General features: G+C 36.9%; 1 protein-coding gene across 1 annotated transcript in view; it reads left to right on the top strand.

Annotated features, from left to right (window-relative positions):
- NAV3 (neuron navigator 3) overlaps positions 1–25,889 on the top strand; it is a 282,224-nt gene that overhangs the window by 241,125 nt on the left and 15,210 nt on the right. The window contains exons 22-28 of the mRNA XM_067313062.1: positions 175–252; positions 10,261–10,344; positions 11,853–11,964; positions 13,294–13,415; positions 15,184–15,356; positions 19,119–19,272; positions 22,971–23,145. Of these exons, the coding sequence (XP_067169163.1) occupies positions 175–252; positions 10,261–10,344; positions 11,853–11,964; positions 13,294–13,415; positions 15,184–15,356; positions 19,119–19,272; positions 22,971–23,145 (898 nt within the window). The remainder of the gene's footprint in view (positions 1–174; positions 253–10,260; positions 10,345–11,852; positions 11,965–13,293; positions 13,416–15,183; positions 15,357–19,118; positions 19,273–22,970; positions 23,146–25,889) is intronic.

Genomic DNA, 25,889 nt, shown 5'->3' with positions numbered 1-25,889 from the left:
GCAGTGTAAGTGCCATCTTCTAGTAATTTGTATTTTTGAATAGTTTTGAGATTAAAACTTGTGAAATTCAGATTTTATAAACATATTAGGGGTCCTTTAAGAAAATAATTTAAAAAAAACAATAAAAGGAAATAGCTGAAATACCGACCGGAATCTGTTTGTTTTCATATCTAGCAAATTCAGAAACTACGGAGAGAGCTGGTTGCATCACAGGAAAAAGTTGCTACCCTCACATCCCAGCTTTCAGCAAATGTAAGTATTTTTGCTATATGATGATAAACAGTACTTAAAACAAACACAGAATGCTTTTCCAGATCTGCTAATAGCTCTTATTCAATCCAGGTACCAACATCTGCTTTGAGAGAATTTTATTATTTATTTATTTTGATGTTTTTAAAATCAGTCATTTCATTAAAGATCCCCTTTGCCTCAACTTCAAGCAGAAGAAATTTTGTAATTAAACACAGTGGAAATGTCTTCAGTGGAAATGACTTGAGAGTTCTGGAAACAATAGTGGTTATAATGTTTTTTTGTTTTGTTACACCTGTTTCCTAAGGGGAATTTTAAATGTAATATTTAATGTCTTAAAATTTTCATTTGATTCACCAGAAGTAAGAGCGGCAGACTCAAGCTCAGTGGCACGAAGCCACCAAACTATTTTATTTAGCTATTAGGTGTATATATGTGTATATGTAGATGTATATGCACACATATATATGTATATGTGTGTGTATATGTATATGATATGTATATATACATATAACTGTATATAGACATATAAAATTTAGGTATTATGTATGAGGATGTACTCTCTACAGATCAGAGATCAGTAACAAACTGTGACTCACAGTAATGATGAGAGACTTTTCCGTTACATGTCATCCAAATGATCTGATCTTGAGTCATCATGAAAATTCCGTCACTGGAGTGGATATTAAACTGTCACAGTCCACGTGCTACTGCATTTTTTGAGACTGAAGAGCAATTTTTTGCTAATGTATTGAGTGATATACGCACTAAAAAAGCAACTCACATCAGCTTCATAAAGATGATGCAGTTTTCTGCAGGTTTTCTGCAGTGTGCTGAGCAAAAAAAAGAAAATTCTGATAAACACTGTATCAAATTTTAGCTAAAAAATTTAAAAAATATTTTTAATAATGAATTTGCCTTTCCTTCAATGTCTGCAAAATGAGTTGATTTGACTTTCACTGAGGTGAAATTACGGCTGGCAAGTGTGACAATGTAGACATAGCCAAATGTAGAAAAGTATACATAACTTACACATAAACTCCCTCTGGTTAGCAGTAGATTTGTCTGTGCCTCCACCTCCTGTAGAGTAGGAATGGAGGACTAGAAATTGCAGGCAACTATATGGTATAATTGTTTTCATGAATTTGTCAAACTCCATCTTGGCAAAACAGACTGAAAGAATGTCACTGATTGTTTAGAAACCTAATTGCCAGCCTAAAGTAAAATAGAATAATAATTCTTACGTCCTTTATAAAGTGCATTACAACCTGCTAATTAAACCTGATTAAACTATTAAAAAGGTGCTAGTAGTATTTTGGGGGTTACGGTGCTACATGAATCTGTGACCTGTAGTTTTGATAAACTGTACTTGGCTATGATTACACCAAGATAAACTGCAGTTTGTGCCATACCTGCCAACTTGGTTGTTGAACCTGGCTTGAATGTCAGTTTATGTTTGAACTTTAAATTACTGGCTTTCCTTTAAATCTCAGTTTAATATTTTGTGTTTATTCTTCAGAGTTGTCAGTGGGTTGTATAAGCAAGCATGCCTTAGGAGCTGTCTTCCTCCATTGCAAGGTGAACACTTCAAAGCAAAGCAAGAAGCTTAGGAACAGTGGCAGATGGTGAACCACAACTATATTGATCCTATCAGTGAGAGAGCAATGAATAATTAGATACTTTGGATGTGACAACAGCTCTGTCTGGTCCAGGTCCACTCTTTCCTCAGAATCAATTTAAAAAAGCCCCAAACTAAAAACAGGGAAACACAACCAAAGAAAGGGCATGAATTGAAGCTTTTGATAGGATTCATTATAGTTCCATTTTGCAAAGATAAGTCCTTCAAAATACAGCTAGATGGGAAGAACAATATACAACTCTGTATGGAATTCACATGCTGCAGTAACTGTGCTGGTGTAGAACTAATGGAAACTGGGCTATTTCACAGAGAGCTCCCTGCTGTTCCTTCCAATAGTCATACAGTACTGATATGAGTTATTGAACACATTATCAGAAAATAATGCAATATAGAGAATGTGAGCTAAAATCCTGTCTGGTTACTATGGTTTCAGATGGAGTTACCAGATAGTTATGGAGCAATCTGTAGTGAGTTTTTTTTAATGCAGTTCAGAATATAACTAGAGTTACCATTCCCGAGGAAAGCTGACATGTAGTTGCAAGAGAGTATCATTTTGTGGGTTTTTTTGAGAGAACAGTTTCCTGATGTCTTGGACAACTTTTAGAGTGCCTTTCTTCAAACATAGACATACTGAGCATTTAGATCTATAGCTACTGCCATTATTTTAAGGAAATTCATTAAAGAAATTCATTAATTCATTAAGGAAATTTCATTCCGTGAAGTAGTACTGTGTTCCAGCTGGGAAAATAATCCCTAGCGGTGTGAAACCTGCTTGTTCTCTTAGGACTGCCATATGTGAAAATGTGGAAAAGCTGCTCTTAGCTCTTCCTGCTCAGTTCAGGTGGATGCCGAACACCCACGAGTGTCTGTCTTTCTATATTGGCATAGATTTGCCCTCCAGTCTGTTTTGAGTTCTGAAAATAAACTAATGAAGCAGGCAATATTGGAATCCTGTGTTTTCGTAAATTCAAAAACTAAATTTTGAGTTGGACTATTCATTTGCAAAATTATAGCTAGTGTCTGTATCCTGGGAATGAGATTCCTTCTCTTGCATGTTTTAGAAGTAAAACATTGTAATCTTCATCTTTGATGGGTAGATTTTTACTTGGGCGATTCTTTACTTTCCTATCCTGAGAGCAACAAACTAAAATGAACATCAGAAAAGCTAAGCCAGCATGTCTCCGGTAGTCGTATTTGCTAACAAGTCTGTTGTTCCTCACATGGCACTTTTCTTTCTACAAAACCTGGTGGTGCAGCAGCTCTGTCTTGCCATGGAGAACACGTGGAAGCAGGCTGTGATCTGAGCCTTTAGCAAGCACAACCACAGAGATTCCTGCACTAACTCTGAGTGCCCTGTTAATGCAACGCAACACAAGGTAGTATTAAACAGAGGTATGAGCTTGATCCCTACAAGCAGTGGTGCCCTATTAGTAAACCTAAGATGTTTGCCTGCAGTAGGCCTGTGCTCAGATGCCTGTAGTAGAGCTAGTTTGGGAGCCACACTGTCAGTGATAACTGGGGACTCTCAGTACCATGCCTCATTTTACCGAGGAGGCAGAAAGATGGTTTGCAATTCTCTCCTTCCCTTGTTCTGAACAGCAAACACCAGCATATTTCTTCCTGCTGATGTGTTGAGAGTTGAAACATGACTCTCTTTAGTCTCCATCCTCTTCTAGTCACCCCAACAATGCTGTAATCTCTAATCCAGTAGCAAGGAGCAATAAAATAAAAGGGTGGCAGGGCGTTCTCTTACACAGCTGAACCCATGAGGCTGCTGTTTGGTGTGTTTTGGCCAGTTGTGTCTGATTTCTCCCCAGTTTAAGTTAGAAGTCATTGCCTATATCTCTGGCCAGTATTCCTTTGTGTGTGGTGAATTCTGCGCAGACTGTTTTCTCATAAAATTAGCTATTGTGGCCAAGTTTTCAAAGTCTAGTCCAAGTTACAATTAAATTGAGTTTGACCCTGAATTTGGTCCACGTTACAAAGAGAATTAGTCAAGCTAAAAATGGATAGTTTCATTTTGGTTTGGTTTTCACTCAAACTAATTCTGCTGTATGGGTGAGACCTAAGTTTGATGCGTTTAACTCATCTTGTATTGGTTGGGGATCTGGTCCCATGCAGGGCTGGAACCAGATCCCCACTATGCAGAATGCTGGGGGTGCAGTGAAGAATGATGTTGGTCTAGTTCAAAGGGTAACATTTTCAACATGACAGTTAAAAAAAAAATACATGTGTACATCTGCATTTAACTATTCTAAGTACCGTATTTGTAAACCCATATGTGCTTGCGTGCATACCTATACATGCATACCTGTCATATGTTACATAAATGTTAATTTAATCATGTTCTTTTGACTGTGTCAGCTACCTTCTAATCCATCTCTCTGGAGACAGTCCTTAAACTCTAAACCTGTAAGCGACCCTAAAGCTGATCCTGTTAGTACTTGGGTTTTTTAATGATGCCAGAAAAATCTCTCCTTTTTCCAAATCCCCAACATGTGGAATTTCCCTTAAAATTAAACTTGTCAGGAGCATGAAACTTAGTGGTTTCAAATTCTCTAGGCATGAACAAGGGATATAGATACCTTCATGATGAAAACAATCTTAAATGAAAACTAGATATTACTTTATAAGTTAATATTTTCAGGATGTTGTCATGAGATACTTTACAAAACCAAAGACTGAAAATCGTTGAGCACAGTAAGTCTGGTTCTAAGTTCTTTCTCTGCTATTTCTGGTACAGAAGATGTAAAGCGTGAAAGAAAACACTTCCACGTAAGTCCAAAGGGTCAAAAGAGACTCTCTAAGGACAATGTGTTAGTACTAATTCTGTCAGTCCTTTGAGCGCTTTATATGAATAAATTCTATGAAGTGTCGATTAAACATCAAGAGTAAAAATCGCCTTGAATATAGAGTGTATGTATAACCTTTGGTGGTATGGTCTGTGAAACTTAGCCTAATTACAGAATTGATACTTAGAAGCAAGCAATTATATACTTTTCACAAAGATCATGAGAGTGATTAACAAGTATCTGATTTAATATGACAAACTTATGACAAACCCAGGTGGGCTTTTAATTTTCATTAACTTGTACTGTCTTAGCAGTCTTATCTATAAAGTAAATACATGTTTTACATGGATATCATTTATCTCCTAATCTGAGAGATATATTTCACCAGTCCCTGGCATGTAAAGGAGAAATAGTCCTAATCTCAAAAGCTGGAATTTATCCATAATGAAGAAATCAAAAAGCACGTTTTGGTCTCTAAATGAATAATATTATTGTGACCCTCATTTTGAGTCACACTTGCGCTCCAGTAGGCTGGAGTCTGACTGAACAGTAACTCTTCTGCAGAAAACTGTTTAATCACTTTGCCTAACTTTCTGTGGATATATCCATCTCTGGCAGCCTCAGTATGTCTTCTGTGGTTGGTACCTTTTACTGACTAGAAAATTATTCAGGCATTTCTGGTGCCTTTGCTATAAATACAATCATCTTCTTAGCTTTAGTCCCGAGCTCTCCTGAATTTCTTTACTCTCAGTGTCTGAAAATAGGCAGCCGTTTCTTCCTCGCTGTGGTCTCGAGAAGGAAACTTACCTTTAAGAGCAAGAAGCCCTGTTCCCTCACAGTTTATCTCAGGCTTAAATTTGTTGTTACCATTTCCTTGATTGATAGAACTGAGTAAAAATGCTGTATGGAAGTGAAAAAAAGAGCATAATCCATCTCATTCCCACACTATTTGCATCTTTTCTTTACTTGCTAAGTTGCAAAAAATGACTGGTGACACTTCTGAAGTACATGTGTCATTACAAGTCTGTCGGGTTGCAAAATGACCCATTTTGTCAGGCCTTTGCTTATGTATTACTTTATTTCAAAACCTGTCAGCTGCAAGGTTGAGCATTTCTCAGGTGTTTTGGAAGCCCCTGTTGAGACATCTCTTACTTGCTTTCATTTATTATGCAGGTTTTGTTAACTGGACTCCAGTACTGCGCTTGATTTCAGCAGTTTATTTCGTTTGATTAACCCCACAGGGTTTTGCCTGTATATGATTAAATCCGTACAGGGTCTAGCTGCTGTTTGGATGCCTCATTTACAGTTTTTCTGAGATTCTGGCTTTTCCTCTACTGCTTGTTTGGATGTTACTGAGGGGCAAATCTCCCTCCTAATTAAGAAAGGGCCGTTTTCAGTTCAGCAAGCGTCCAACCAGCAGACTTCCCGCGTGACTGACAAGGGCTCAAATTCCTTCCAGCAGCCTGAAGCCTGCTTGTTCAGAGTGACTTTGATCAGTGCCTTGTAGTGTACAAAGCTGAAGGGTGCAGCCTTGCAAACCGTAGGAGCCCCAGGATGCCACTAGAAAGCGGAGGGGGCTCTTTGGCTGATGCTCTGGTTTGGCCAGCTCTGAACCACTATCCTGCAGCCAAACACCAAGATCATAGCAGGCGGCGAACAGAGGAGGTCAACAGATGTACAGTTGCTGCTTGCAGTCAGCCAGCTCCCTTCTGGCCTCTCACACCTCCTTTCATTCAGCCATGTCAGGTGGGAGGAAATTTCCTTATTTGCTTTTATTTCATAAGGTTGAACGCAGCAGTTCAGCTTGCAAAGCGCGTCACCCCAATAGTCTTTGGATACGCAAACATCACATTCAAGATGGGCTGTAAATCTAAAAGCAGGGCTATTTGGAGTTGGCTAGTGGGGATTTTTTATTAAGGAGGAAATGTTTTAAATCAAATCTGGTCATCTGACTTAGCACTGAAGTCACTCCCTGACCATATGTCTCCTTGGCTGTTTCCAATGGGAACTTCAGGTGTCAACAGAATGCAAAATTAATCCATATATTATGGATCTGCAAATTAACAACTGTATATCATCTATGTATCTAACATGTAGATCATGTTAAAAATGCATTTATTTTGCTGTAGGCATACTTACAATAATGTCCTATTACTTGACTCTAGCTCCAGTGTATATCCAAGCGCAAATGCTGCATTCAATTATGAAAATGTTTTTCTATGTTAGGAGTCATCTGAAGCACCTTCAATTTTCAGACTGTTTTGTATGGTATTCAAATGATGTATGCCATAAATGCAACTGCCATATGTAACACAGAGATTTCTGAGGTGTGAGAGACGGGCTGTAATACATGAAAAAAAATTTTTTTTCTCAATATTATCTCTAGAATGAAAGGATGGCTCTTTTTGGATAAAGTAAAAAATCCTCAGTCTCTGATATGAAAAAATCTTTAACAATTCAATCAAAATCAATTACCAAATTCATAAATGTAAAAGAAGTATGCAATTAGAATTTTAAAATTCTAATGACCTTTGTTTAAAGTCACAGTAGCTTCTTTCATCTATTTCAATTGTTTGACATTTTCAAATAATTTTGAATTTGCTTGTTTAAATACAAAGTCTGATCTTATATGGGAATATGTGTTATACATACATATGCACACATATAATTTTAAGTAAGTTTAGCCTTTTCAAACTAACTTTTATTATTTTGTAACATAGTATTTCTGTTGGGACAAATCTGTCTGGGAATTCAACAATTAATAGTTCCCTTGACTGATGAATAAATAAGTGTTTTTTACCTTGGGAAACAGTAGCACAGTTTATCACTTTAAAGGTTAACACTCTGTATTTCATAGAACAGTGTTCTGTTACAATAAACATTTAAGATAATGGATGATGCAATTGCAAGTTATTTCTGGAATAGTGGTCAGCTGGTGGGCCTTTCGATTATGACTCTTTAATATTAGCAAATAAAAACTTCATAGTCTTTATCTCAAATGAATTAGGAGAAATCCATCATCATCTTGATCCCATTATGTTTACGACTGAGATAATATATTCTATCATGGGCTTAATTTGAGTAAGAATCTGTAATTGTGACATGGCTGTCTTTCTCTAGAGACTTTCACGCTATTACATGATAGTTTCAGGGATGCCTGGTGTCGTTTGTAATGATGCTTTTTGATTATTTTTCGTGTAATCAAACTTCAGCGCAATATATGCTGAAGCTGTAGCTAAGGAATGGGAAAATACTTTGTACATATATACAGTTATGTAATAAGGAACTGTAGCTACCACTGTATAATTGTGAAAAAATGATAGAAGTAATGCATAATTAAGCAAGTGATTCCTCTCTTCGAGCCCTCAATACCCGTTTTTAGTCTCACGGCAAGGCAGACACATGGGCCATCAGGCTAGCCACAGGGTTTTTCATGAGGCAGTGAACAGAGCGCTCCATTAGCTTCCTGTTAAACACATGTGACAGAGACATTTGCCCACAGTTCTGTGATAGCGCATCTGCTCCACTTCTGATGGTGTTCTGGGTCGGTTGTCGTCAGCGTCACAATTCAACCACCACAGATAGTCTGGAGGCTTATAATATGCTGCTAATTATTTCAGTAGAAGTACGCTTCAAAACTACTGTTGCTAAAGGGCAGTTACTTTTTTCTCCTCAGAGCGACAGAGCAGTGGGAACAGCCAAAGTCTGCAGTTTCCAAACCGACAAGAGTAACCTTATATCGACTGATAAGTGTCAGATTTGTATTCAACACATATGCTGAGTTCATTTTATTTAAAATTATAACTTCAAGAATATAGCCTAAGCAATATATGTTAAGCCAGGAATATATACAGTTACTACTTAATCCTTAAGAAATTGCATATGTATCTAGGCTCATGTTTATCAAAAGTTAGTCCTTGGGGTACATATTCTTTACTGAAAGAATTATCAGTAAGACATGAAGTATAATCTAGATCCTCATGTGTATGCATAAAGCAGATGGTTTGACCACTATATCCATACATAATTAAATAAATTATTTGCTAATTGTATCATTCACTGTCATAAGAAGGAGTTTACAAGATACTGAAATCCCTATAGCAATGGGGAATGGTTTACACAACATAAAAGCCACCTGACAACATAACAGTTCTGAAGTGGAGGAACAGAAGTGGGCTACTGTCATATATCTGATCTTCTTTTTTTATTTGAGGAATAAAATACAGAGCAAGGTGGCAAAAACCTCTTTTCTTTCTCCTAAGTGCATAGCAGAAAACTTTTTGGGCTATGTCTTTTTCTGATTATTCTTCTGACCAATACCATCAGGCACATTTGAACAGTTTTAGCTATGTTTGCACAAGCATGCAAATTTGTACCTGAAAAATTTGACAGGCACTGTGTGTGTATACTGGTGTACTAAAAAGAAATAAATTTTCCTAAGGAGGAAGCTCAGTTAATCCATTTGTGCATATAAATATGGTCTCTCTGAATTACATTTCCAAGTGTATTGTAGTATCTATGTTTGAAAACTTTGCCTATTATCACTCTTGAAATTGAAGAGTGAAAATAAATATTTCCTTCTGCTTTTACTGTTTGGTTTTGTGACAGGAGATTTGGGCTTTTGTGGCTTTTCATAAAAGTTAAATTCTCATTTTCCGTTAGCTGTACAACCTAGCTTAGCTTGGTGATTTCTCTCTGAACCCTTGCCCTTCTCTGCCTGCAAATCTAAATGTAAATTAGAACGACAAAAGAGTTGGACATAACCTTTGTGTATGTTTTGCTTGCATAGAGTATATGTTGAATGTTGTTAGAAAATAGAGTGAAGCTTTTTATAAGAAGGCATTTTTTAATCAGTTTCAGTTTTATCACTTTTCTCATTGAAAAATAGGAGTTACAATTTTCAAGATTGTCTTTTATATATACATATAGAAACACATGTATAAATACTTATACATATATATGAATATGTATAATAAAATCAATATATTAATATATATAATAAAAACAATATTTGAGAAATAGACCAAGCAATGACATTTTATAAAAGTAATCACGATTCTTTTGTTTGATTCCATGGATTCCTCTGGAGTGTTTTATTTAGGAGCCTAAAACTTTCCCTTTAAGATAAAGTACTTGAATTCCTCTTCTGAAGTGTTCAGTAATTGAAAATAATTGTTCCTGGACTTCTATTTGGAAGGTGACTTTTTTTGGCCAATACATCACTAAAGTCAAAGCAAGGCATTAAATCTATAATTTGTTTCCAGGCAGAGATACCTAAGCTAATCTCCTTGCAGGCTAAAGAAGCCTGAGGACTCCTGTACTAACTTGGCTTCTTCACATACCCAAGTTAGTTCATTCTGAGTTTAAAGCTAATACAAAAGAGTTGGAGATGATGAGCTTGGAGGAAAAAAATAATAAAATAGATATGGGAGAAAGCCCAGAGTGGGAGTACTGGGTTTAAAAGTCCCAATTTTGTTTGTCTAGACAAAATATATGAAACATTCCTCATATTCTTGAAAGTTTTAAAGTACATTTAAGACCCCTTGTCCCAACAAATGTTTTCTTCTGTTTCTTTCATAGGCTCATCTAGTGGCAGCTTTCGAAAAAAGCTTAGGAAATATGACCGGTCGATTGCAAAGTCTAACAATGACAGCTGAACAAAAGGTGCGTTTACCAAAGCAGATGCTCTAATGTGGAAAATAGTCATCAGATTTTATTAGAGTTTTGTTTAGAAAACACTGAAAGGGAACAGGGACAGCTGTGACAATAAGACAGACAGATCTTTCTTTAATAGCTGTTCTGATCAAATCTTCATAAGGTTCCAGGAGAATAAAGCTGTGCAGCATCAGGTTTACCCAGACAATATCATAGAATAGTTTAAAGATAAAAATCTTTCGTTTCCAGTTTTTAATTAAAACGTGTGGCTCTAGGTTTAATCCATATTGAAAGATCTTATAACAAAGACTTGTCATAACGTACTGGAGTACTTCATTTGAGCCTGACAACATTGTCAGAAAATTAAAATTATGGGAAGGAAAAAATGTTAAGAAGAGAAAAATGACTCCATTCAGAGTGTTAATACAGGTTGGCTATCCTATTCACTAAAAAACAGCTTTGTTTTTCGCTATGCTGTTGTGACTGTTTTGAAAAAAATCTAAACCTGATAGCTAGTGAATTTAATATGAGGCTTTGTACCAAGCTCAGGACTAAGAGGGTGCAAGTCGTTCACCTGTCTATCAAAATAACATTTCACAGTCTGGTCAAGCACCATCAAATGAAATATGGTAAGATTCATTGTGAACTGGGTAGGAAATAATTGTATTGCTTTCCTTTTTTCATCTTAAGCAAAACACCACAATGGAATTTTATTAAAACCAAAACATTGGACTATTTTACAAAGTATAATTTCCCTCAGAATGTTCTCCTTTGAGAAGAGATTAAGCAGTGACATTGAAACAAATCATCTCATAAGCAAGCTTGTCTCCCAAAAGATTTGGAACATGTCTTTTTCCTTCTCTTCTTTTCTCTACTGTTGAGATTAAATTCCGTTAATCCTCATTATATAAATAAGGGCTGGAAGAACAGATTTAATGCAGCTGTAATAAAAGCTATTTTTTAATTAAAATTGGCTGTGCATTCCAATATAGAACTTGCTGCACTGAAGCAGAGTAATTTCCCTTTAAGTTATAGGACAGTTAATATTAAACATTTTTTAGTAATTGATGTATTGCTTAGCATTTAAAATTTTTTGAAAGATACGGAAATTCAGGTTAAGATTTGTCCAATAAGCAGCAGCAAGACATGCTAAAGGATGTAATTTAAATTATTTCATTGTACTTTTGGCAATAAAATTTGGAGGGGAGTAATTCTTAACTTTATAATGAATATTCAGTTTAAGCCTCCTTTTAGGTTAGTCTTTATCAATAGAATGTTTTCTTCTCCTTGAAATATCACAATATTTTATATAGAATAAATGCAAAAGGATACGTTAATTGAGTTTAATAGCTTTGCAGAGAAAATATGCATTCTACTTGAAATTAGTGTTGCTTTACTTTCACCCAAACAATTCTGTGGGCTTCAGTTTGACCACTGTTATCTTGTCATTTTTTTTAGCTTAGACACACATTGTTCTTGTGCCATGTATTTTGAAACTCTCTTTGCTTTTCCCACAGGAATCTGAGCTTATAGAGCTGCGTGAAACCATTGAAATGCTGAAAGCCCAGAATTCTGCTGCACAAGCTGCTATTCAAGGAGCCTTGAACGGTCCTGATCATACCCACAAAGGTATGCTTTTGTCATTAGTAAAATAAATACGGAGCTTCTCCCCAGAGAAAAGCTAAGTCACTCCTTTCCTGTTGTTTTGGGGACTCTGTTGCAAGGGCAAGTGCATTCTGGAGTCAGTGCTAGGCATACTTGTGGTATTTGCACAGCTGGGAACCTTGCTTGCCCTTCCTATTTGCCACAGAGTTCCTGGAGTCTCATCTTCTCAGAGCTGTGCGGCCTGGAGTCAGTCACTGGGTATCAAGAGTTAACCCTGTTGCCACAGTTGTATATTGACGTAAGTCCCAGGCAGTAGTGAAGTGCTATGATGAAACATGGATATAAACTGGAATCCAGAACAAGATATAGCTCTGAAAATTATTGTACTTGTTAGTGAGAGGTGGACTGACATTTCTGTTTATTCTAGAAGTATCAAATCAGCGGAGGAAAGCAGGCATTTTAAATTTCAGATGCCGAATTAATTTGTCATTGCAGTTGGACAGACATCACATGATAAATACATACTTCAAAAATGCCTGTTGATAAGCAACAGCAAAGGAATTACTTGAGGAAGAAAAATGATAGCAGCACTCATTTTCGAGAGTGTCATTGATCTTTCTTTAAAGAGGTCATTATTTAAATGTTTGCCCTAAGGTCATTTTATTACATGGCTTGAGTATAGCAAAGCTAACTTCTAGGAAGCAAAAAATAATCTAAAAAGTAATTTCCCTTGGTATTGGTGGTTATAGTCTGCAAGAATATTTTCCAGTGATTATAATATAGCTATTAGAGACTTTTAAGAAATTGAAACTCAAAAGCCTCAGCAACTATTTCTAATATTCTCCACTTTTTGGTTATTTTATTATTTCATTCCTTTTTAATGAACTCCTGCCTGCCTATTTCCATCATAGTGTATTAGAAAGTAGCATCTGAACTCTGATTAGTCCTGCTACAAGTCAAGTAGTGCCTATATGCTTCAGAAAAAGAACTGTTTAAGTAGTAGATGGAATGGTAATAATTCAAGTAATCCATCTGTAACAGAAACTGTTTAGCTGTGAGGTTATGCCTGCATGGATTGCTGTGCGGAGTCATTGCCTTCGTGTCAATAAAACCCCAGTTCAGAGAAGCACACAAGTGTGAGCCTAATTGTATACATCCCCATTGACTCCCATGTGGTGCCTCACAGGCTGAAATAGCTTGAATCCATGCCACTGTAAGGATCAATGCCATTTATGTGTGTTTAGGCTCCCTTTGAAGAGGAGGATGCTGCATAAATACAGGAATGATTATTATATTGAAGCAGAGGCTGTATCACATGGACAGATGGCTTTCACAGTATTTTCTTTTCTTTAGATTTACGTATAAGGCGGCAACATTCTTCAGAAAGCGTTTCCAGCATCAACAGTGCTACAAGCCATTCAAGCATTGGCAGCGGTAATGATGCTGACTCCAAGAAAAAGAAAAAGAAAAACTGGGTAAGTGCTCAGCAGGTTTAAACCTATGTTTCGGCTATTATGTTGTTTCCTAGTGCCTGAGTAGCATAATGGCCCATTTCATCTACAGTATTCTTGTGGGGCCAGATGGATATGAAGCAATTCACTTGTACCCATACTGTGACACTACCAGCAAACTAAAAATTGTTGAATACCAATGGGGATTTATTTGCATAAGACAAGATCATTAAAAAAAAGCCCTTAAAAATGACCTTAACAACAGCTGCTATGACCAAAACCATCTCTGGACCACAATGAAACCCTGTTCTACTTTTCTTTCAAATTCAAAGGCTTGACTCAAAGATGTCACCCAGCAATGAAGGGAGTTGAAATCTGTTAATATTCATGTAAAGTTAATATGGTGTTTAAAGAAATTAAGATGCTTCTCAATTGGAACACACAAATACCAGATAGTGCTAAGGGTTTAATCAAATACTTTCAATAAATAATCAGAAAATGTTTTTGTTGTTTTAAAAATATTACCTGCATAAACATTTGTTTTAAAATACTGATCAGCCTTCATTCCCTTGATTTGTAATTCCACACTCTTTCATGTTTCTGCAAGGTGAACTCTAGAGGAAGTGAGGTGAATATAAACCATGGAAAATTTGGCATGCATCTATAAAGAACCCTATCTTGGCATGATTGCTATTTATTTTGGCAGTAGGCTTTTATACCTTCTAAAAACAGATTATCCTGTATGTCTTCTCAGTTTGTCTCTATTCATTTTAATCTCAAAGTTTAGACTATAGAAAGGGGGAGTGTAGCCAAAATCCATTTCTTTCTCGTTAGATATCATGAGCTGGAAAGGACTTAAATAATGTTTTTCTGATCGGTGGTCACACTCCCCACTCTGCAATTATACCATGGAAATAAAATGTTTGAGTACCTCATTTTTTATAGGGGAATCGGTTTGTCATTGAGTTCTATACAATTTTAATCAGAACAACTTTCTGAAAACAAGAACAAAAACCAAACACATTTTCCTAATACGAGCAACTTCTATATTTAGACAAAGGTATCAAAGAATGGGTTAGTTAAAATTCACTGCAAACAAAACTGTTGGCTCCTGAAATAAATGGCTCTTTGGCTATTCTGTCCCTTTTCAATACTGGGTAAGAGCTTCTAGAGGGAAAAGGCAACGCTTGTACATTCGGAGAACTTACTACTCTAAAGGAAACTGCAGCAAAAAGTATATATATATACCTTTCAGCTAACATTCTTCGCAGCAGTACGATAAAGCAAACCTCATGCCCCAGCTTAAATCCTCTTGCTTGTGATCCAAACAATAGCATTCGAATAGTTTGGCCGTTCAAATTTTTAACAGAAAAGAAAATTGGCAAACCCGGTAAATTGGACTTGTCTTTTAGCATTTAATAACAGCAGTGTCTGCCTGTACCTAGATGCAAAGTGGTTATTTAAAGCCAGCCACCTTGAAGGGAATGCCATGGGAATGGGATTCCACAGAGGATTAATGGTTTTAAATGAGCACCCCTCTCCCATTGCCATACCGCTCGGTCCTGCACTTCTTAAGTAGCATTAAGTTTGCGCTGCGCTGGATTAATAAAATCAAACAAAACACTGTATCATGTTTTTAGAGATACTGTGTTGCATATGTTAATACCCTGCTTCTGTATACTGACCTCAGGCAGTGGCTAGGATGGCATCTGCAAACTAACTCTTCAAAACATGAGCTGCACAAAAATTGCCCAGAGGAGGAAAATAATACTGCTCTATGTTTGTTTTCCAGCTAAGAAGCTCTTTCAAACAGGCCTTTGGAAAGAAGAAGTCCACCAAGCCTCCTTCCTCACACTCCGACATAGAAGAGCTGACGGACTCCTCTCTCCCTTCATCACCCAAACTGCCCCACAGCTCAGCAGAGTGTGGGGCACCATCAATGAAACCATCACAGTCAACATCTGCGTAAGTCTCTGTCCTCACAAACCTTTCCTGCCAAATGGCAGGACTGTGAAATAGACCTCCTCAAGCGTGGCCAGTTGCACTTCAGAAACCATTGCCAACAGGATCTTTTAATCCTTTGCTCCATCCATCTGCCAGTTCTCTCAAGACCTTTGTTCCTATTTAGACCCTACTTTTCCAGCAGCTGTTTCTTAGGACAGTTCTGTCTTCCTTTTACAACCTTTACCCAAAATATCTAGTGGTACAAACTTCTTTCCAAATGAATATCCAAGATACTTATGTTCTGTTTTTCCTGCACCATTAACTACTTTATAATTTCCATTTAGTAAAGGCCAAATACTATAGCTTCTTTTCTTCAGGACACACTAAAAAATGTCTTATTATTTTCCTGCTAGCTATGAATTTTTCCCAGATGTTCATCTCTTCTGTTATTACTTTCTAAACTTCATAACTATTAATTTATATAATTTTTTATCTATTTCGCCTCTTTTTTCTGTTTGGAATTTATTGCAGGATTTTACTTTTTAATTTTAGCAAATCAACACTTTATTGTGTCAGGGCCAAGAATCAGCCATTAGCAAAAATTTTATTTCTTCATTATGAAATCATTGCTTTTTGAGATCTAACACAGCCTTCTTACAGAATTCCCAGTTCCCATTCATATTCTTCTATGTAGTTTTTTCATTGTGGTAAACTCACAACTTTTTCCAGTTTGGGGAAATTAGCTACTGGAGCCTGCCTTGCTTTCCTTGTCTTATTTGAGAATAATCAGGTCACAACTGTTTTTCCTTAAGTGTCCAGCAAATTCTAGTCTAGTGACTGATTGCTGAGGTGTAGAATATAATTTTTCTATGTTAGGTAGGTGCCTTTTATGTTTAACTTTTTATAGACTCTAATGATTTTTATTACCAGCTACATGAGTTTGCTGGCAAATATTCCCCCAGAGAAACCCCTCCACAGTAAGTGTTTTTCTTTCCACACATTCTGTACAGACTAGTAAGGAATAACTCATCTAAGTCTCTAGTTTTGTTGGGTGTTTTATAGGAAGCTCACATTATTATGGTTTGAGGTGTATGTGTGTGCTGCAGGGAGAGTTTTTACATGTTTAGGAACCTTGAGTCTGATTCATCATCAGCTTTAAGATCAATAGTAAAAGCTTTAATAGGAATCACCATCTTGTTACTGCTTTTAATCTTACTGATCCTAAGCAGAACACTCTTCTTCAAAAAACTTATCTACACAAGTAGTTTCAGCTAATCTATTACCATTTCTGATTCATAGATCTGCTTTCATAACCTTAAACTGTTTCCTTCCATCCAACCCTGCTTCTTTTCCTCTTTGATGTGCTCTCTAGATGTATTGGTATTGTCTTGAATTTATCAAGGGCAAACCACATGTCTAGTCTTTTATCCCAAACTCTTTGCATGCCTATTTTGGTCCTGAATCTTAACTTCCTAATTCTGTCCAGTTCACAGCCTTCTCGTTTTTTCCTCCATAACATTTATAAATACTGATCTTTCTGATCTCATTTTTTCTTATTGTGACCTTGCTACGCAGAATGACATAGACTCCTTCCCTACTGCCGGGAGATCACATAAAATATATTTATTTAGATTAATTTCTATGTCTGTTGTACTGATAACATTACTTTCTTTGGAAGACTCTGTTTTCCATTACATCATTTAACCTTCCTTTGCCTTCAAGACTTCTCATAACTGTCAGCAGCCTCTGTTCAAAGATCATGACTCAGCTCCCTTTACCCAAAGCAACCTACTGATTTAAAACCCCTGAGATTATAAAAAAAAAGTAAAATTCTGCTTTTCTAACTACTCACTTTAAAACTTTGTCTAGAGTCTGATCAGGTTTCTGAACTTCTTTCTGTGACTGCTCAGAATGCTAACTTACCTTTTTGTTTTTCTTGCTTTTGGTGCAGTCTGAACTTCTTATGTTATTTTACAATTGTAGGAGCTGAATGTTGAAGAGCCCTGGAATATTCAAAAGAGAATTTGATTCATACGTTCTGTTTCCATTCCGCTTATGTTACTAGTCTAGATAGCTTCTGCCTGCTTCTTCCAGAACCATAGCGTTGTTTCAGATCTGTTTCACTGTTATCTTCTTTAAAGCTGGCTTGTCAGAGTCTTTTTTTCCATCCCTCCTCAAAATGTACTTTTGCAAAAATGCCAAAAAGAAAATAGCCAAAAAATACATACATGACTTCCCAGCTGTCCAAGTTGTTGTGTAAGATAACATGTGCAAGTAAATAAAATTTTGTATTGTACCTCTTCCTAATACTTCATTTCTTATTTGATTAGTGCAGGCATGGTTCTTCAAACCAAGAACTGTATCATAATATTTGGAAAAAATCCTAGTATATATGCCTTTATTCATTTTTTGCTCACATTAAAACTATTGTGCATGTTGTAAATTATATTCATTATTTTCCTTCTTCAATTTGCATACTTTTTATTTGCCACAAGCTTCATCATCTTCCCTTTGCTTATGGTTTCTTTATATTTTCCTTGATCTTAGTCTCATCTTCTAAACCATTGCCTTTTACTTTCTTCCACTTGCATCTGTCCAATGCGTGTGTATGCAGGTCATCTCTAGTCTGGGCACCAAAGAAAAGGCAAAATGGTCATGTGATCTACAAGCATAGATCCTGGTAAAATTGAGTGTGGGGCATGGAATTGTATCTCCAACTGCTGACCTGAAAAGTGTTGCATTTTTCTTTCCCAAAATGCATTTGCATGCATTCTGGCAATTAAAAGCTGGCTTCTGTTTCTTGTTTGTACATTAGTAGTAACAATCATAATAATAATACTTATTATTACAAAATGTTTTTCATATTTAAATTGTTCTGCAAACATTAACTGTTTATAGTGACAGTAATAAAGAGCAAATAACATTTAATGAATTGGCTGAAAATATTGTTTAGTGTAACAATGTATTCAAAAGTCAGTGCTTTATTTTCTACTGGTTCTATGCTGTGCAACAGATCTAAGCCTGATTATGATACTTAGAGGCAAGACAGAATCTGACATGAGAACTGGACAGTTGCTGGATCCTTAGGCTGGTCACATTTCCATCTTTTCTCACAATATTATGGGTTATTCCCTTAAAATTAATGCTTATGAAAAATAATCATGTGGTGATTACATTTAATCCCTTCTTTAAGGAGAAAAATTGTAATTTCAGGAACTGTACATTACCAAATGACAAGCTATCGGCAAAAATGTCAACCATTACCAATCAACACCTTTACAGATTAAAATCTCTTAGATCATAAGGTCAGGGACTGTCTCTTTGTGTGTTGTGCAAAACAAAGAAAACTGTTGGTACCAAACACTTAAACTTCTGTAGTGTAATTTGATCAGCTTACTTCTGTTCTGACTATTAATACTTAGGAAAATTGTAACCTTTGCACCAAAGAAATGATGAAGAAATAAGATCAAATTAAAGACAATGGATGATACACACTTGAAAGAAAATATCTAAAAAGTTTTTTAACAACTTTTTTTCACCATAGGGAACTATCTTAGTAAACTGGAAAGATATAAAGCAAGCTGATCATTTCATCTGGAGAAGGTTTTTTTTCCATTTTTAATTTGCAGTTTGAGCCTTTTCATGTTTCTTTGATAAGAGTCTCTCTTCACTCATAGGTTTCACCAGCAGCAAGCATTTTTTGCACTTTGATATTTAGTAATGACACTGCTTTGGGGAGAGAACCTTCCTTTAATCTCCTGCCTGTTTCCTGCTCCTCTTTAGGATCTGTGAGTGCACAGAGGCAGAGGCTGAAATTATTCTTCAGCTGAAGAGTGAGCTGAGGGAGAAAGAGCTAAAATTAACGGACATTCGTCTTGAAGCCCTCAGCTCTGCACACCATCTGGATCAGATTCGGGAAGCCATGAACCGCATGCAGGTCAGTACAGTAGCCTAAGTGATGACGGGGTGCACACCTCAAGTGTGCTTGGTGTATTTCCTTTCCTAGTACTTTATTCCAGTTACCCCAAAAGTATCAATATAAAGTAAAGCAACAGATTGACAGTACTTCAAAAAGATGGGTATGGTAAGTGTTCACCTTATAATAATAAAATGATATATATTAACAACCAAAATGTGTTTAAAAGATATGGAAGAAGACATAATCCATGCCCATAGGATATTTGTAATCAAAACCCTCTGGCTGGGGAAAGCAACTTGACAGACAAGCAGATCACAAAGTGATTTCTACAGAGCTTTCATTACTTGGACGGAGTGTGTGTGTGGAAATATGTGCATACTCTATCTTCGCTTCTAATTTCTAACCCAGCCATAGCCTGCAGAAGCAAAGTAGGTAAAATTAGACTAAATTATTGTATGCAGCATTGCTAAAATTTCACTCCTTAATTACTTATGACACTTTTCCACATCCTCCTCTGAACACATTTTTATCAAACAACTTTCACCTGGATGAAAGGATGCAGAAAAAAAGGACAGTGTTCTTTAGCACAGCACGGAGCTTCATGTGACTCAGTTCTGTTGCCGACACATAAGTGTCTAGTGTCACATGGGGTGTCCAAAAGTATCCACAATATCCACACAGATCTGATGAGTATGACATAGGTCCTGTAGATAGATCTGTGCCCTTCCAAAATGACAGGTGAAATATGTAGGACGTCCCTGAAGGCACTAGAAGCATGTATTTGGGAAACTGAATCAAGGCCAATGGGGTAGGATTCAGCTTGAGATTAGGACAGCTGTATTTACATGTCTATGTATGAGCTAGGTGACTAAGCTGCTGTTGTTTTCAGTGGAGCTCTAGACATGCAGTAGTGGGGCCTAGCGAGCTATCCTAACATAGGTTCATAGGGTGAAATTTGGTTGCCTAAACATAAGCACCTAGTACTGTTTGAACCAGCCTGAGGTATCTACACAGGACTTGAAGTTTTAACATTTGACTGCTGGAAGACCATGCATACAATGACACTAGAAAGCCACGTTTACACAGTTGAATCCAGCCCACGGGGCTTGTCAGCTGAATTGCTCTGTGATCAGTACTTAGGCCAGGTGCACGTGTAGGCACTTATGTATAGATGTCACAGTGGCTGATTTCATTACTACAGGATGGTCAGCTTGCTCCAATTTCTAGCCTTCTTATTTATCTTGTGCCTATAGCACTCAGCCACACCTTTCAACATGTACAGTAGCTGCCAGCCTCCCAAATGCTCAAACCACTAAGTGTCAACACAGATATGAGATATTTGGCTGAACTTCAGTTAAAGGGAAGAATAATCAAGAACTGAGCTGTAAGTAAGGGTTTCAATTTTAGAAAGATAAATTTGGGGAAACTGAAGTTAGAAAGTCTTCTGGCCTAAAAACCTCTTGAATGTGAATGAGATGAGTAAAAGCATGGAATATCCTCAGGCCAAAGGTTCAAAAACATTATGGAAGCATATCTCCAGCAAGAGGACTGCTCCAGAATGGATTAGCTATATCAAGACGCTAAAAAGGAATTAGGAGTAAGCAGAGAGATTACTGAGAATACAAACAAGGAGATTGTTAAGTCAACAAGTGTGGACACAGTGGGAGAACAGTGAGAAGCAAAGCCAAGCTAGGCCTGGTGAAAGATATTGAAAGGAACAGTAGAAATTGTATGGATTTTAAAAGAAGAAAAAAATGACATTATTCTGATTTAAAGATAGCTTGTTAAAGACAGTTTGATTGTGGCACAAAAACTAAATGAGTACATTGCCTCAATTCTGAAAGGATGATGTTGGTCAGAGAAGGGAGGGCTGGCTAATGAAAATGAGGGTGTGAAAAATGGGAGTTACCACAGTGGCGAGCAAAACAAAATTTAAAAGATTTTAAAAGATAAAAGGATACCCCATTTGAGAGAACTGAATGCTCTGCATCTCAGAATTAAGGAAGAAGTAGTTACAGGACAATTACAAATCCACTGGCAAATAGTTTTAATCCATCAAGTTATAAATGGTACTGTATGAAGGGAGAACAGCTAATGTGGTTTGCTGCAAAAAGGAAAATACTATTATCTGGATGTTATATATCTATATTTTTCTGATCACAGCAGTTGTAAGGGCTTTTTAGCAAATACTGGAGATGAGAATAATTAAAGAATAACTGGTAAGTGAAAAATAGGATAAAATGTAGAGAGGTTTACCAACGGCAGATAATGCCTAATAAATGGGTTTAGTTTACCTTTGGTTAACAGATCTTCCAGACAAGCAATATGCAGAAGAGTACTCACCTGTCTGGACGTAAGAGTAGAATATAGTTACTTGCAGTAGTGAAGGACAGGATGTGAAGGCATATAGCGAAGGGACAGAGAATCTTTGGAGTCTCCAAATTCTGTGGCATTTTGCAGAACTGATGGGCATTGAGAAGAGGAAAAAGTGGGGTTGGTGGGAAAGGTATATGAACACTGTACATATTCAAAGCACCTTAAAAATCTAAAGCTCAGCTGAATGGAAAACTGCTGAAAATTGTGTAACTAATCAACTTATGTTGTGGACTAGATTGATATCACATGACTCATTTCACCATAGCTTTATTCCTCATTTGAACCTAAGACTAAACTGGTGCATTCATTATTACATTCTGTCAGTATTTTGCTGGTTTGTCCCTTTCCTCTCACTTTTTCTCTCCTTTGCCTGTATGATCTAATCATTCTGTAGCAGTTGCATTTTTTTTTTGTGATGCTATCCCTTATGGTTTTACTTGTATGATGTGGCTGAACAGCCTTCAAAAAAGGATAGGACTTTTAGCAGAGTGTTAGTGAATGTGGAATTAAATTTGATGTGCAAAACCATCTGCAAGAATAAGCAGTTGCTTTGTACTGTGCTTCATGAAGTGACTGAAAACTAGATTTAGCTGGTACTGGGCTATGCTCAGGCAAAATTTTCATTTTATTATTGTACATTCAATGACCACTTGGCACCACAGAGGATTTAGCTAAAAAAAAAATTCCTAACTCTGCTGATTCATCTGTCACTGTATGTTTTCATCAAAGAGGTTTAGTTGGCCTTTATGTGAACAATCCCATGTCTGGATGATCAAAAACTCTTTTCCGATATCAAGAAGGATTATGAAACTGTTAAAATATCAATTTCTAATTGTCCATTTTTAATTTCGGTGCTCTCCTGTGAAGTTATTGCTTAAATTGTACATTCAATGGCAGTCATCATTTTCTGTGACTTTAGAGGATATGTCAATACATATCCAAAATGTTAGGAATAACTTTCTTAGCTGACTGTTACCTAAGATATTTGATAATAAAAAATAGCACTCTAAAATTGGGAGTAGTTGGGAAAATTCTCCCCATACCTGTAGTATAGCCAACTGTACAATAAACACAGGGCCTTCAAGACTATGTTGGTTAGTAACTGTCTTGAGGCAAAAGCTAAAACAAGGTTGTAGGGCTTTTCCCTTCATTCCGGAAGTGAAGGCAATCCACTTTTCACTGACTAGGTTTATACTTTTGCTTTAGTGCCACATACTGCTGTGGAGCTGCTAAACCAATTGGCTCCTGCTTGTGAACAGCAAGCACCTGAATATTCACCCCCAGTGGTTTTCTGAAACAATAACCTCCTGTGTTTTTATGTTGGTTTCTTTTGAGTACAGAATGAAATTGAGATACTGAAAGCTGAAAATGATCGTTTAAAGGCAGAGACTGGTAATACTGGAAAGCCTGCCCGGCCGTCATCAGAGTCTTCAAGCAGCACATCATCTTCTTCATCACGGCAGTCACTAGGACTTTCTCTGAACAATTTAAACATCACAGAATCTGTTACATCAGGTAAATATATTTTGTGTACTTGCATGCCTCAGTAATAATTTATTATTTTTCATCCTCTTAATAGGCTATATATAAAAGGCATGTCTGAAACTTAAAATACCTCATATTGCTCATGTGAACATCAGATCTTCATTCACTAATGACGATGAGGAACAGTGTTGGCAGTCATTTATGAAAATGTGACTTTTAGAAGGGTCTGAATAATAGTAACAGCTTGTTCATTTTATTTCTTTAGTTCCTAGCAACGGTACTCTTTGACTCCCTAATTTACAATACTCTTTGATTATCTGGGGTTTTTTTGATTACCTGGTTATTTGATAAGAACAATATCTGTTGTAGTATACATGAGAACTGTACCAGTATATTGTCTTGTCCATATGGGACAAATATGAGCACAGTACATTACACTTCCCTTTTTAATTCACAGACCTTTTGTCGTTAGGTTAGGTCCCGTAATATCATTGCATATTTTAAGCTGGGGAGGAAGATGGTCTCAGTTAGTGTTATCTCCTAATAATTTTTTGTGTGGTATAGCTAGTTAGTGTATGTTGGATCAGATCACCATTTATCACAGGAACCAAACACTGCCTGGCTCCCATATTAAGCACGCCCATTGTCTTCTGTGAATGAGAGAAGGCATGCAGAACTTTGGTCCACATCCTGAGCGTTAACATTTGGTTATTTTCCATGCCATAGAGTTTATGATAATAAGCCTTTGACACTTGTTTTGATAATGTGGCCAAGAAACAGAAGTACTGTATCTAATGTTAGAACCATAAGCATAGCAAAAGCAAAGCAGCACTTATTAATGTAGACCCCATAGAAAGTATAATGCAATCTCTGGAAGCAATAAAATGTGGTTAATAATTATTGAAAGAGTCTAGGCAAGAGTTACAGCTGGGAATGTGCCAAACTGCCTGACTATAATTTGAGTTGGCAGTTAGTCATAGTATCTTGCCAGTCATTGATTGAACGGATATTTGAACATTTCTTCTGGTTAATATCAGATTTTATATGAAAATCGGTATATATTTTCTTTACATTCCAGCCAACATTTTTGCCAGGTTTAACTTCTAGAATCAATGAGCCTCGTCGGGCCTTGGTATACACTGAAGTGTTGCAAACACAGGGAGAAAAAGTTTAACTGTGGTTTGAGCTCACACATCCACACACATTTAAAAAAAAAAATAGAAGAGAGATTTTCAAAATGGTAATCGCAGAAACTCTTTCATGAATAGCAGCTATTAGCACTGTGTCTCTTGGCTCTAACTCTGTCTAGATATAGGAATAAACATAATATAAGCTTTATATAATTTTCTGTGTTGTTGGTTCTAAACATTTTCTAGCATGTAAAGTAATTACTTCCGGTTACAAGAAATTAAAGAAATAAGGGTGCCTAATGAGGAGTGGAGGATTTGTACTCCATTTAAATGTGAATCCAGCATTTTTGATTATTGTGAGTATCATTTTATTGCAGTGCCAGAGAACTTGAAAGGGTGACAGCTTGCTACCAAGTCCTGTGGGATTTCTGTGGCAGCTGAAGTGCTATTACACCAAAGTTCCTCAGATATGGAAAAGTTAATCATACTGGGGACTAAGCTGAGAAAGATAACAAGGGCCTTGGCCCATCATATGAAAATTTTAATGGCACTTTCTAGCAGACCAGTATTAACTGGAAATGACCAAAGCTATTCATTGCTGCTTCCTAAGGGCAGGACCATCTCCTGCACCTCCAGAAAGGTGTGAGTAGCAAGCTTGGGAGGGGTTTGGCAATCACAGACACCCATTCTGCAACCAGTCCCTGGATTAAGGCGCAGCAAACAGGGGCCAGTACAAGACTGTGCATGTACTAATCCGATGAAAGCAATGTGCCAGGGCTCAGGCAAAAGTGAGCCGGGACTTCCATAGTGCAGCTAAGGATGAGGCCTGGCAGAAGGTAATTAAAGCAATTAACACCCTGGTGAAATGCTCGGTTGGGCATCTTCTCAGCCCTGGTACCAGCGAAAGGGAGAGCTCTCAGTAGTAGATGGAATTTTTTTCTAGACACGGAATGGTGCCTTGTACCTAAACACTTAAAGAAAAAAGTATTTAAAAGGCTATGTGAGGGTCCTTTAGGGATCAAAAAATTTCAGAGGAGAACTAGAGACATTTTAAATTGGCCTTAGAGGAACTCTGGCATTATTGAAACTTTTAAGGTTTGTCACATATGCCAAAATACAAGACAAGTCAATTGAAAAAGCCCATGTTGGTGGCACAGGAAAACCAGCTGCCTGGAACAAAATAAGCATAGGTTTGTTTAAGCTGGCAACAAAAATGATTCTTGATTAGATCTATTTTAAAAAACTAGCAGAATCTGCTCTCTAGGTCAGGGTGTAAGCTGTCAGACATTGTATATGAAGACTCACTTATTTCTAAATACATTCATTCAAACCATATTCATGAGCCTTTTTAGTTTTTGCTTTAAGCAAGTACTTCTGTGACTGACTCTTACTGGCACCTCAGTTTAATTTGGGTGAAATCCAACCTTGTGCAGACTATGACATGAAGTCAGTGCGCTACTTCAGTCATCACAATAAGAACAAGCAGGATTTAGGGTAGTGGATACTTACTGTGCTGGCCTTTGAAGAAAATGCATATCCAAAATCTCTTCTAACTTGACATTTAGTTAGAAAGCCTAACAGAAGAATCTTTGAGAAAACCTCTGCAGGAAGACAGCAATTTTATCCCTTGCAGTAATGCCTCAG

Source organism: Apteryx mantelli, chromosome 1, assembly GCF_036417845.1.
Source record: "Apteryx mantelli isolate bAptMan1 chromosome 1, bAptMan1.hap1, whole genome shotgun sequence".
NCBI classification, from domain to species: domain Eukaryota; kingdom Metazoa; phylum Chordata; class Aves; order Apterygiformes; family Apterygidae; genus Apteryx; species Apteryx mantelli.
Note: the sequence above shows the minus strand (reverse complement) of the source record. Positions and strands in the feature narration are given on the sequence as shown.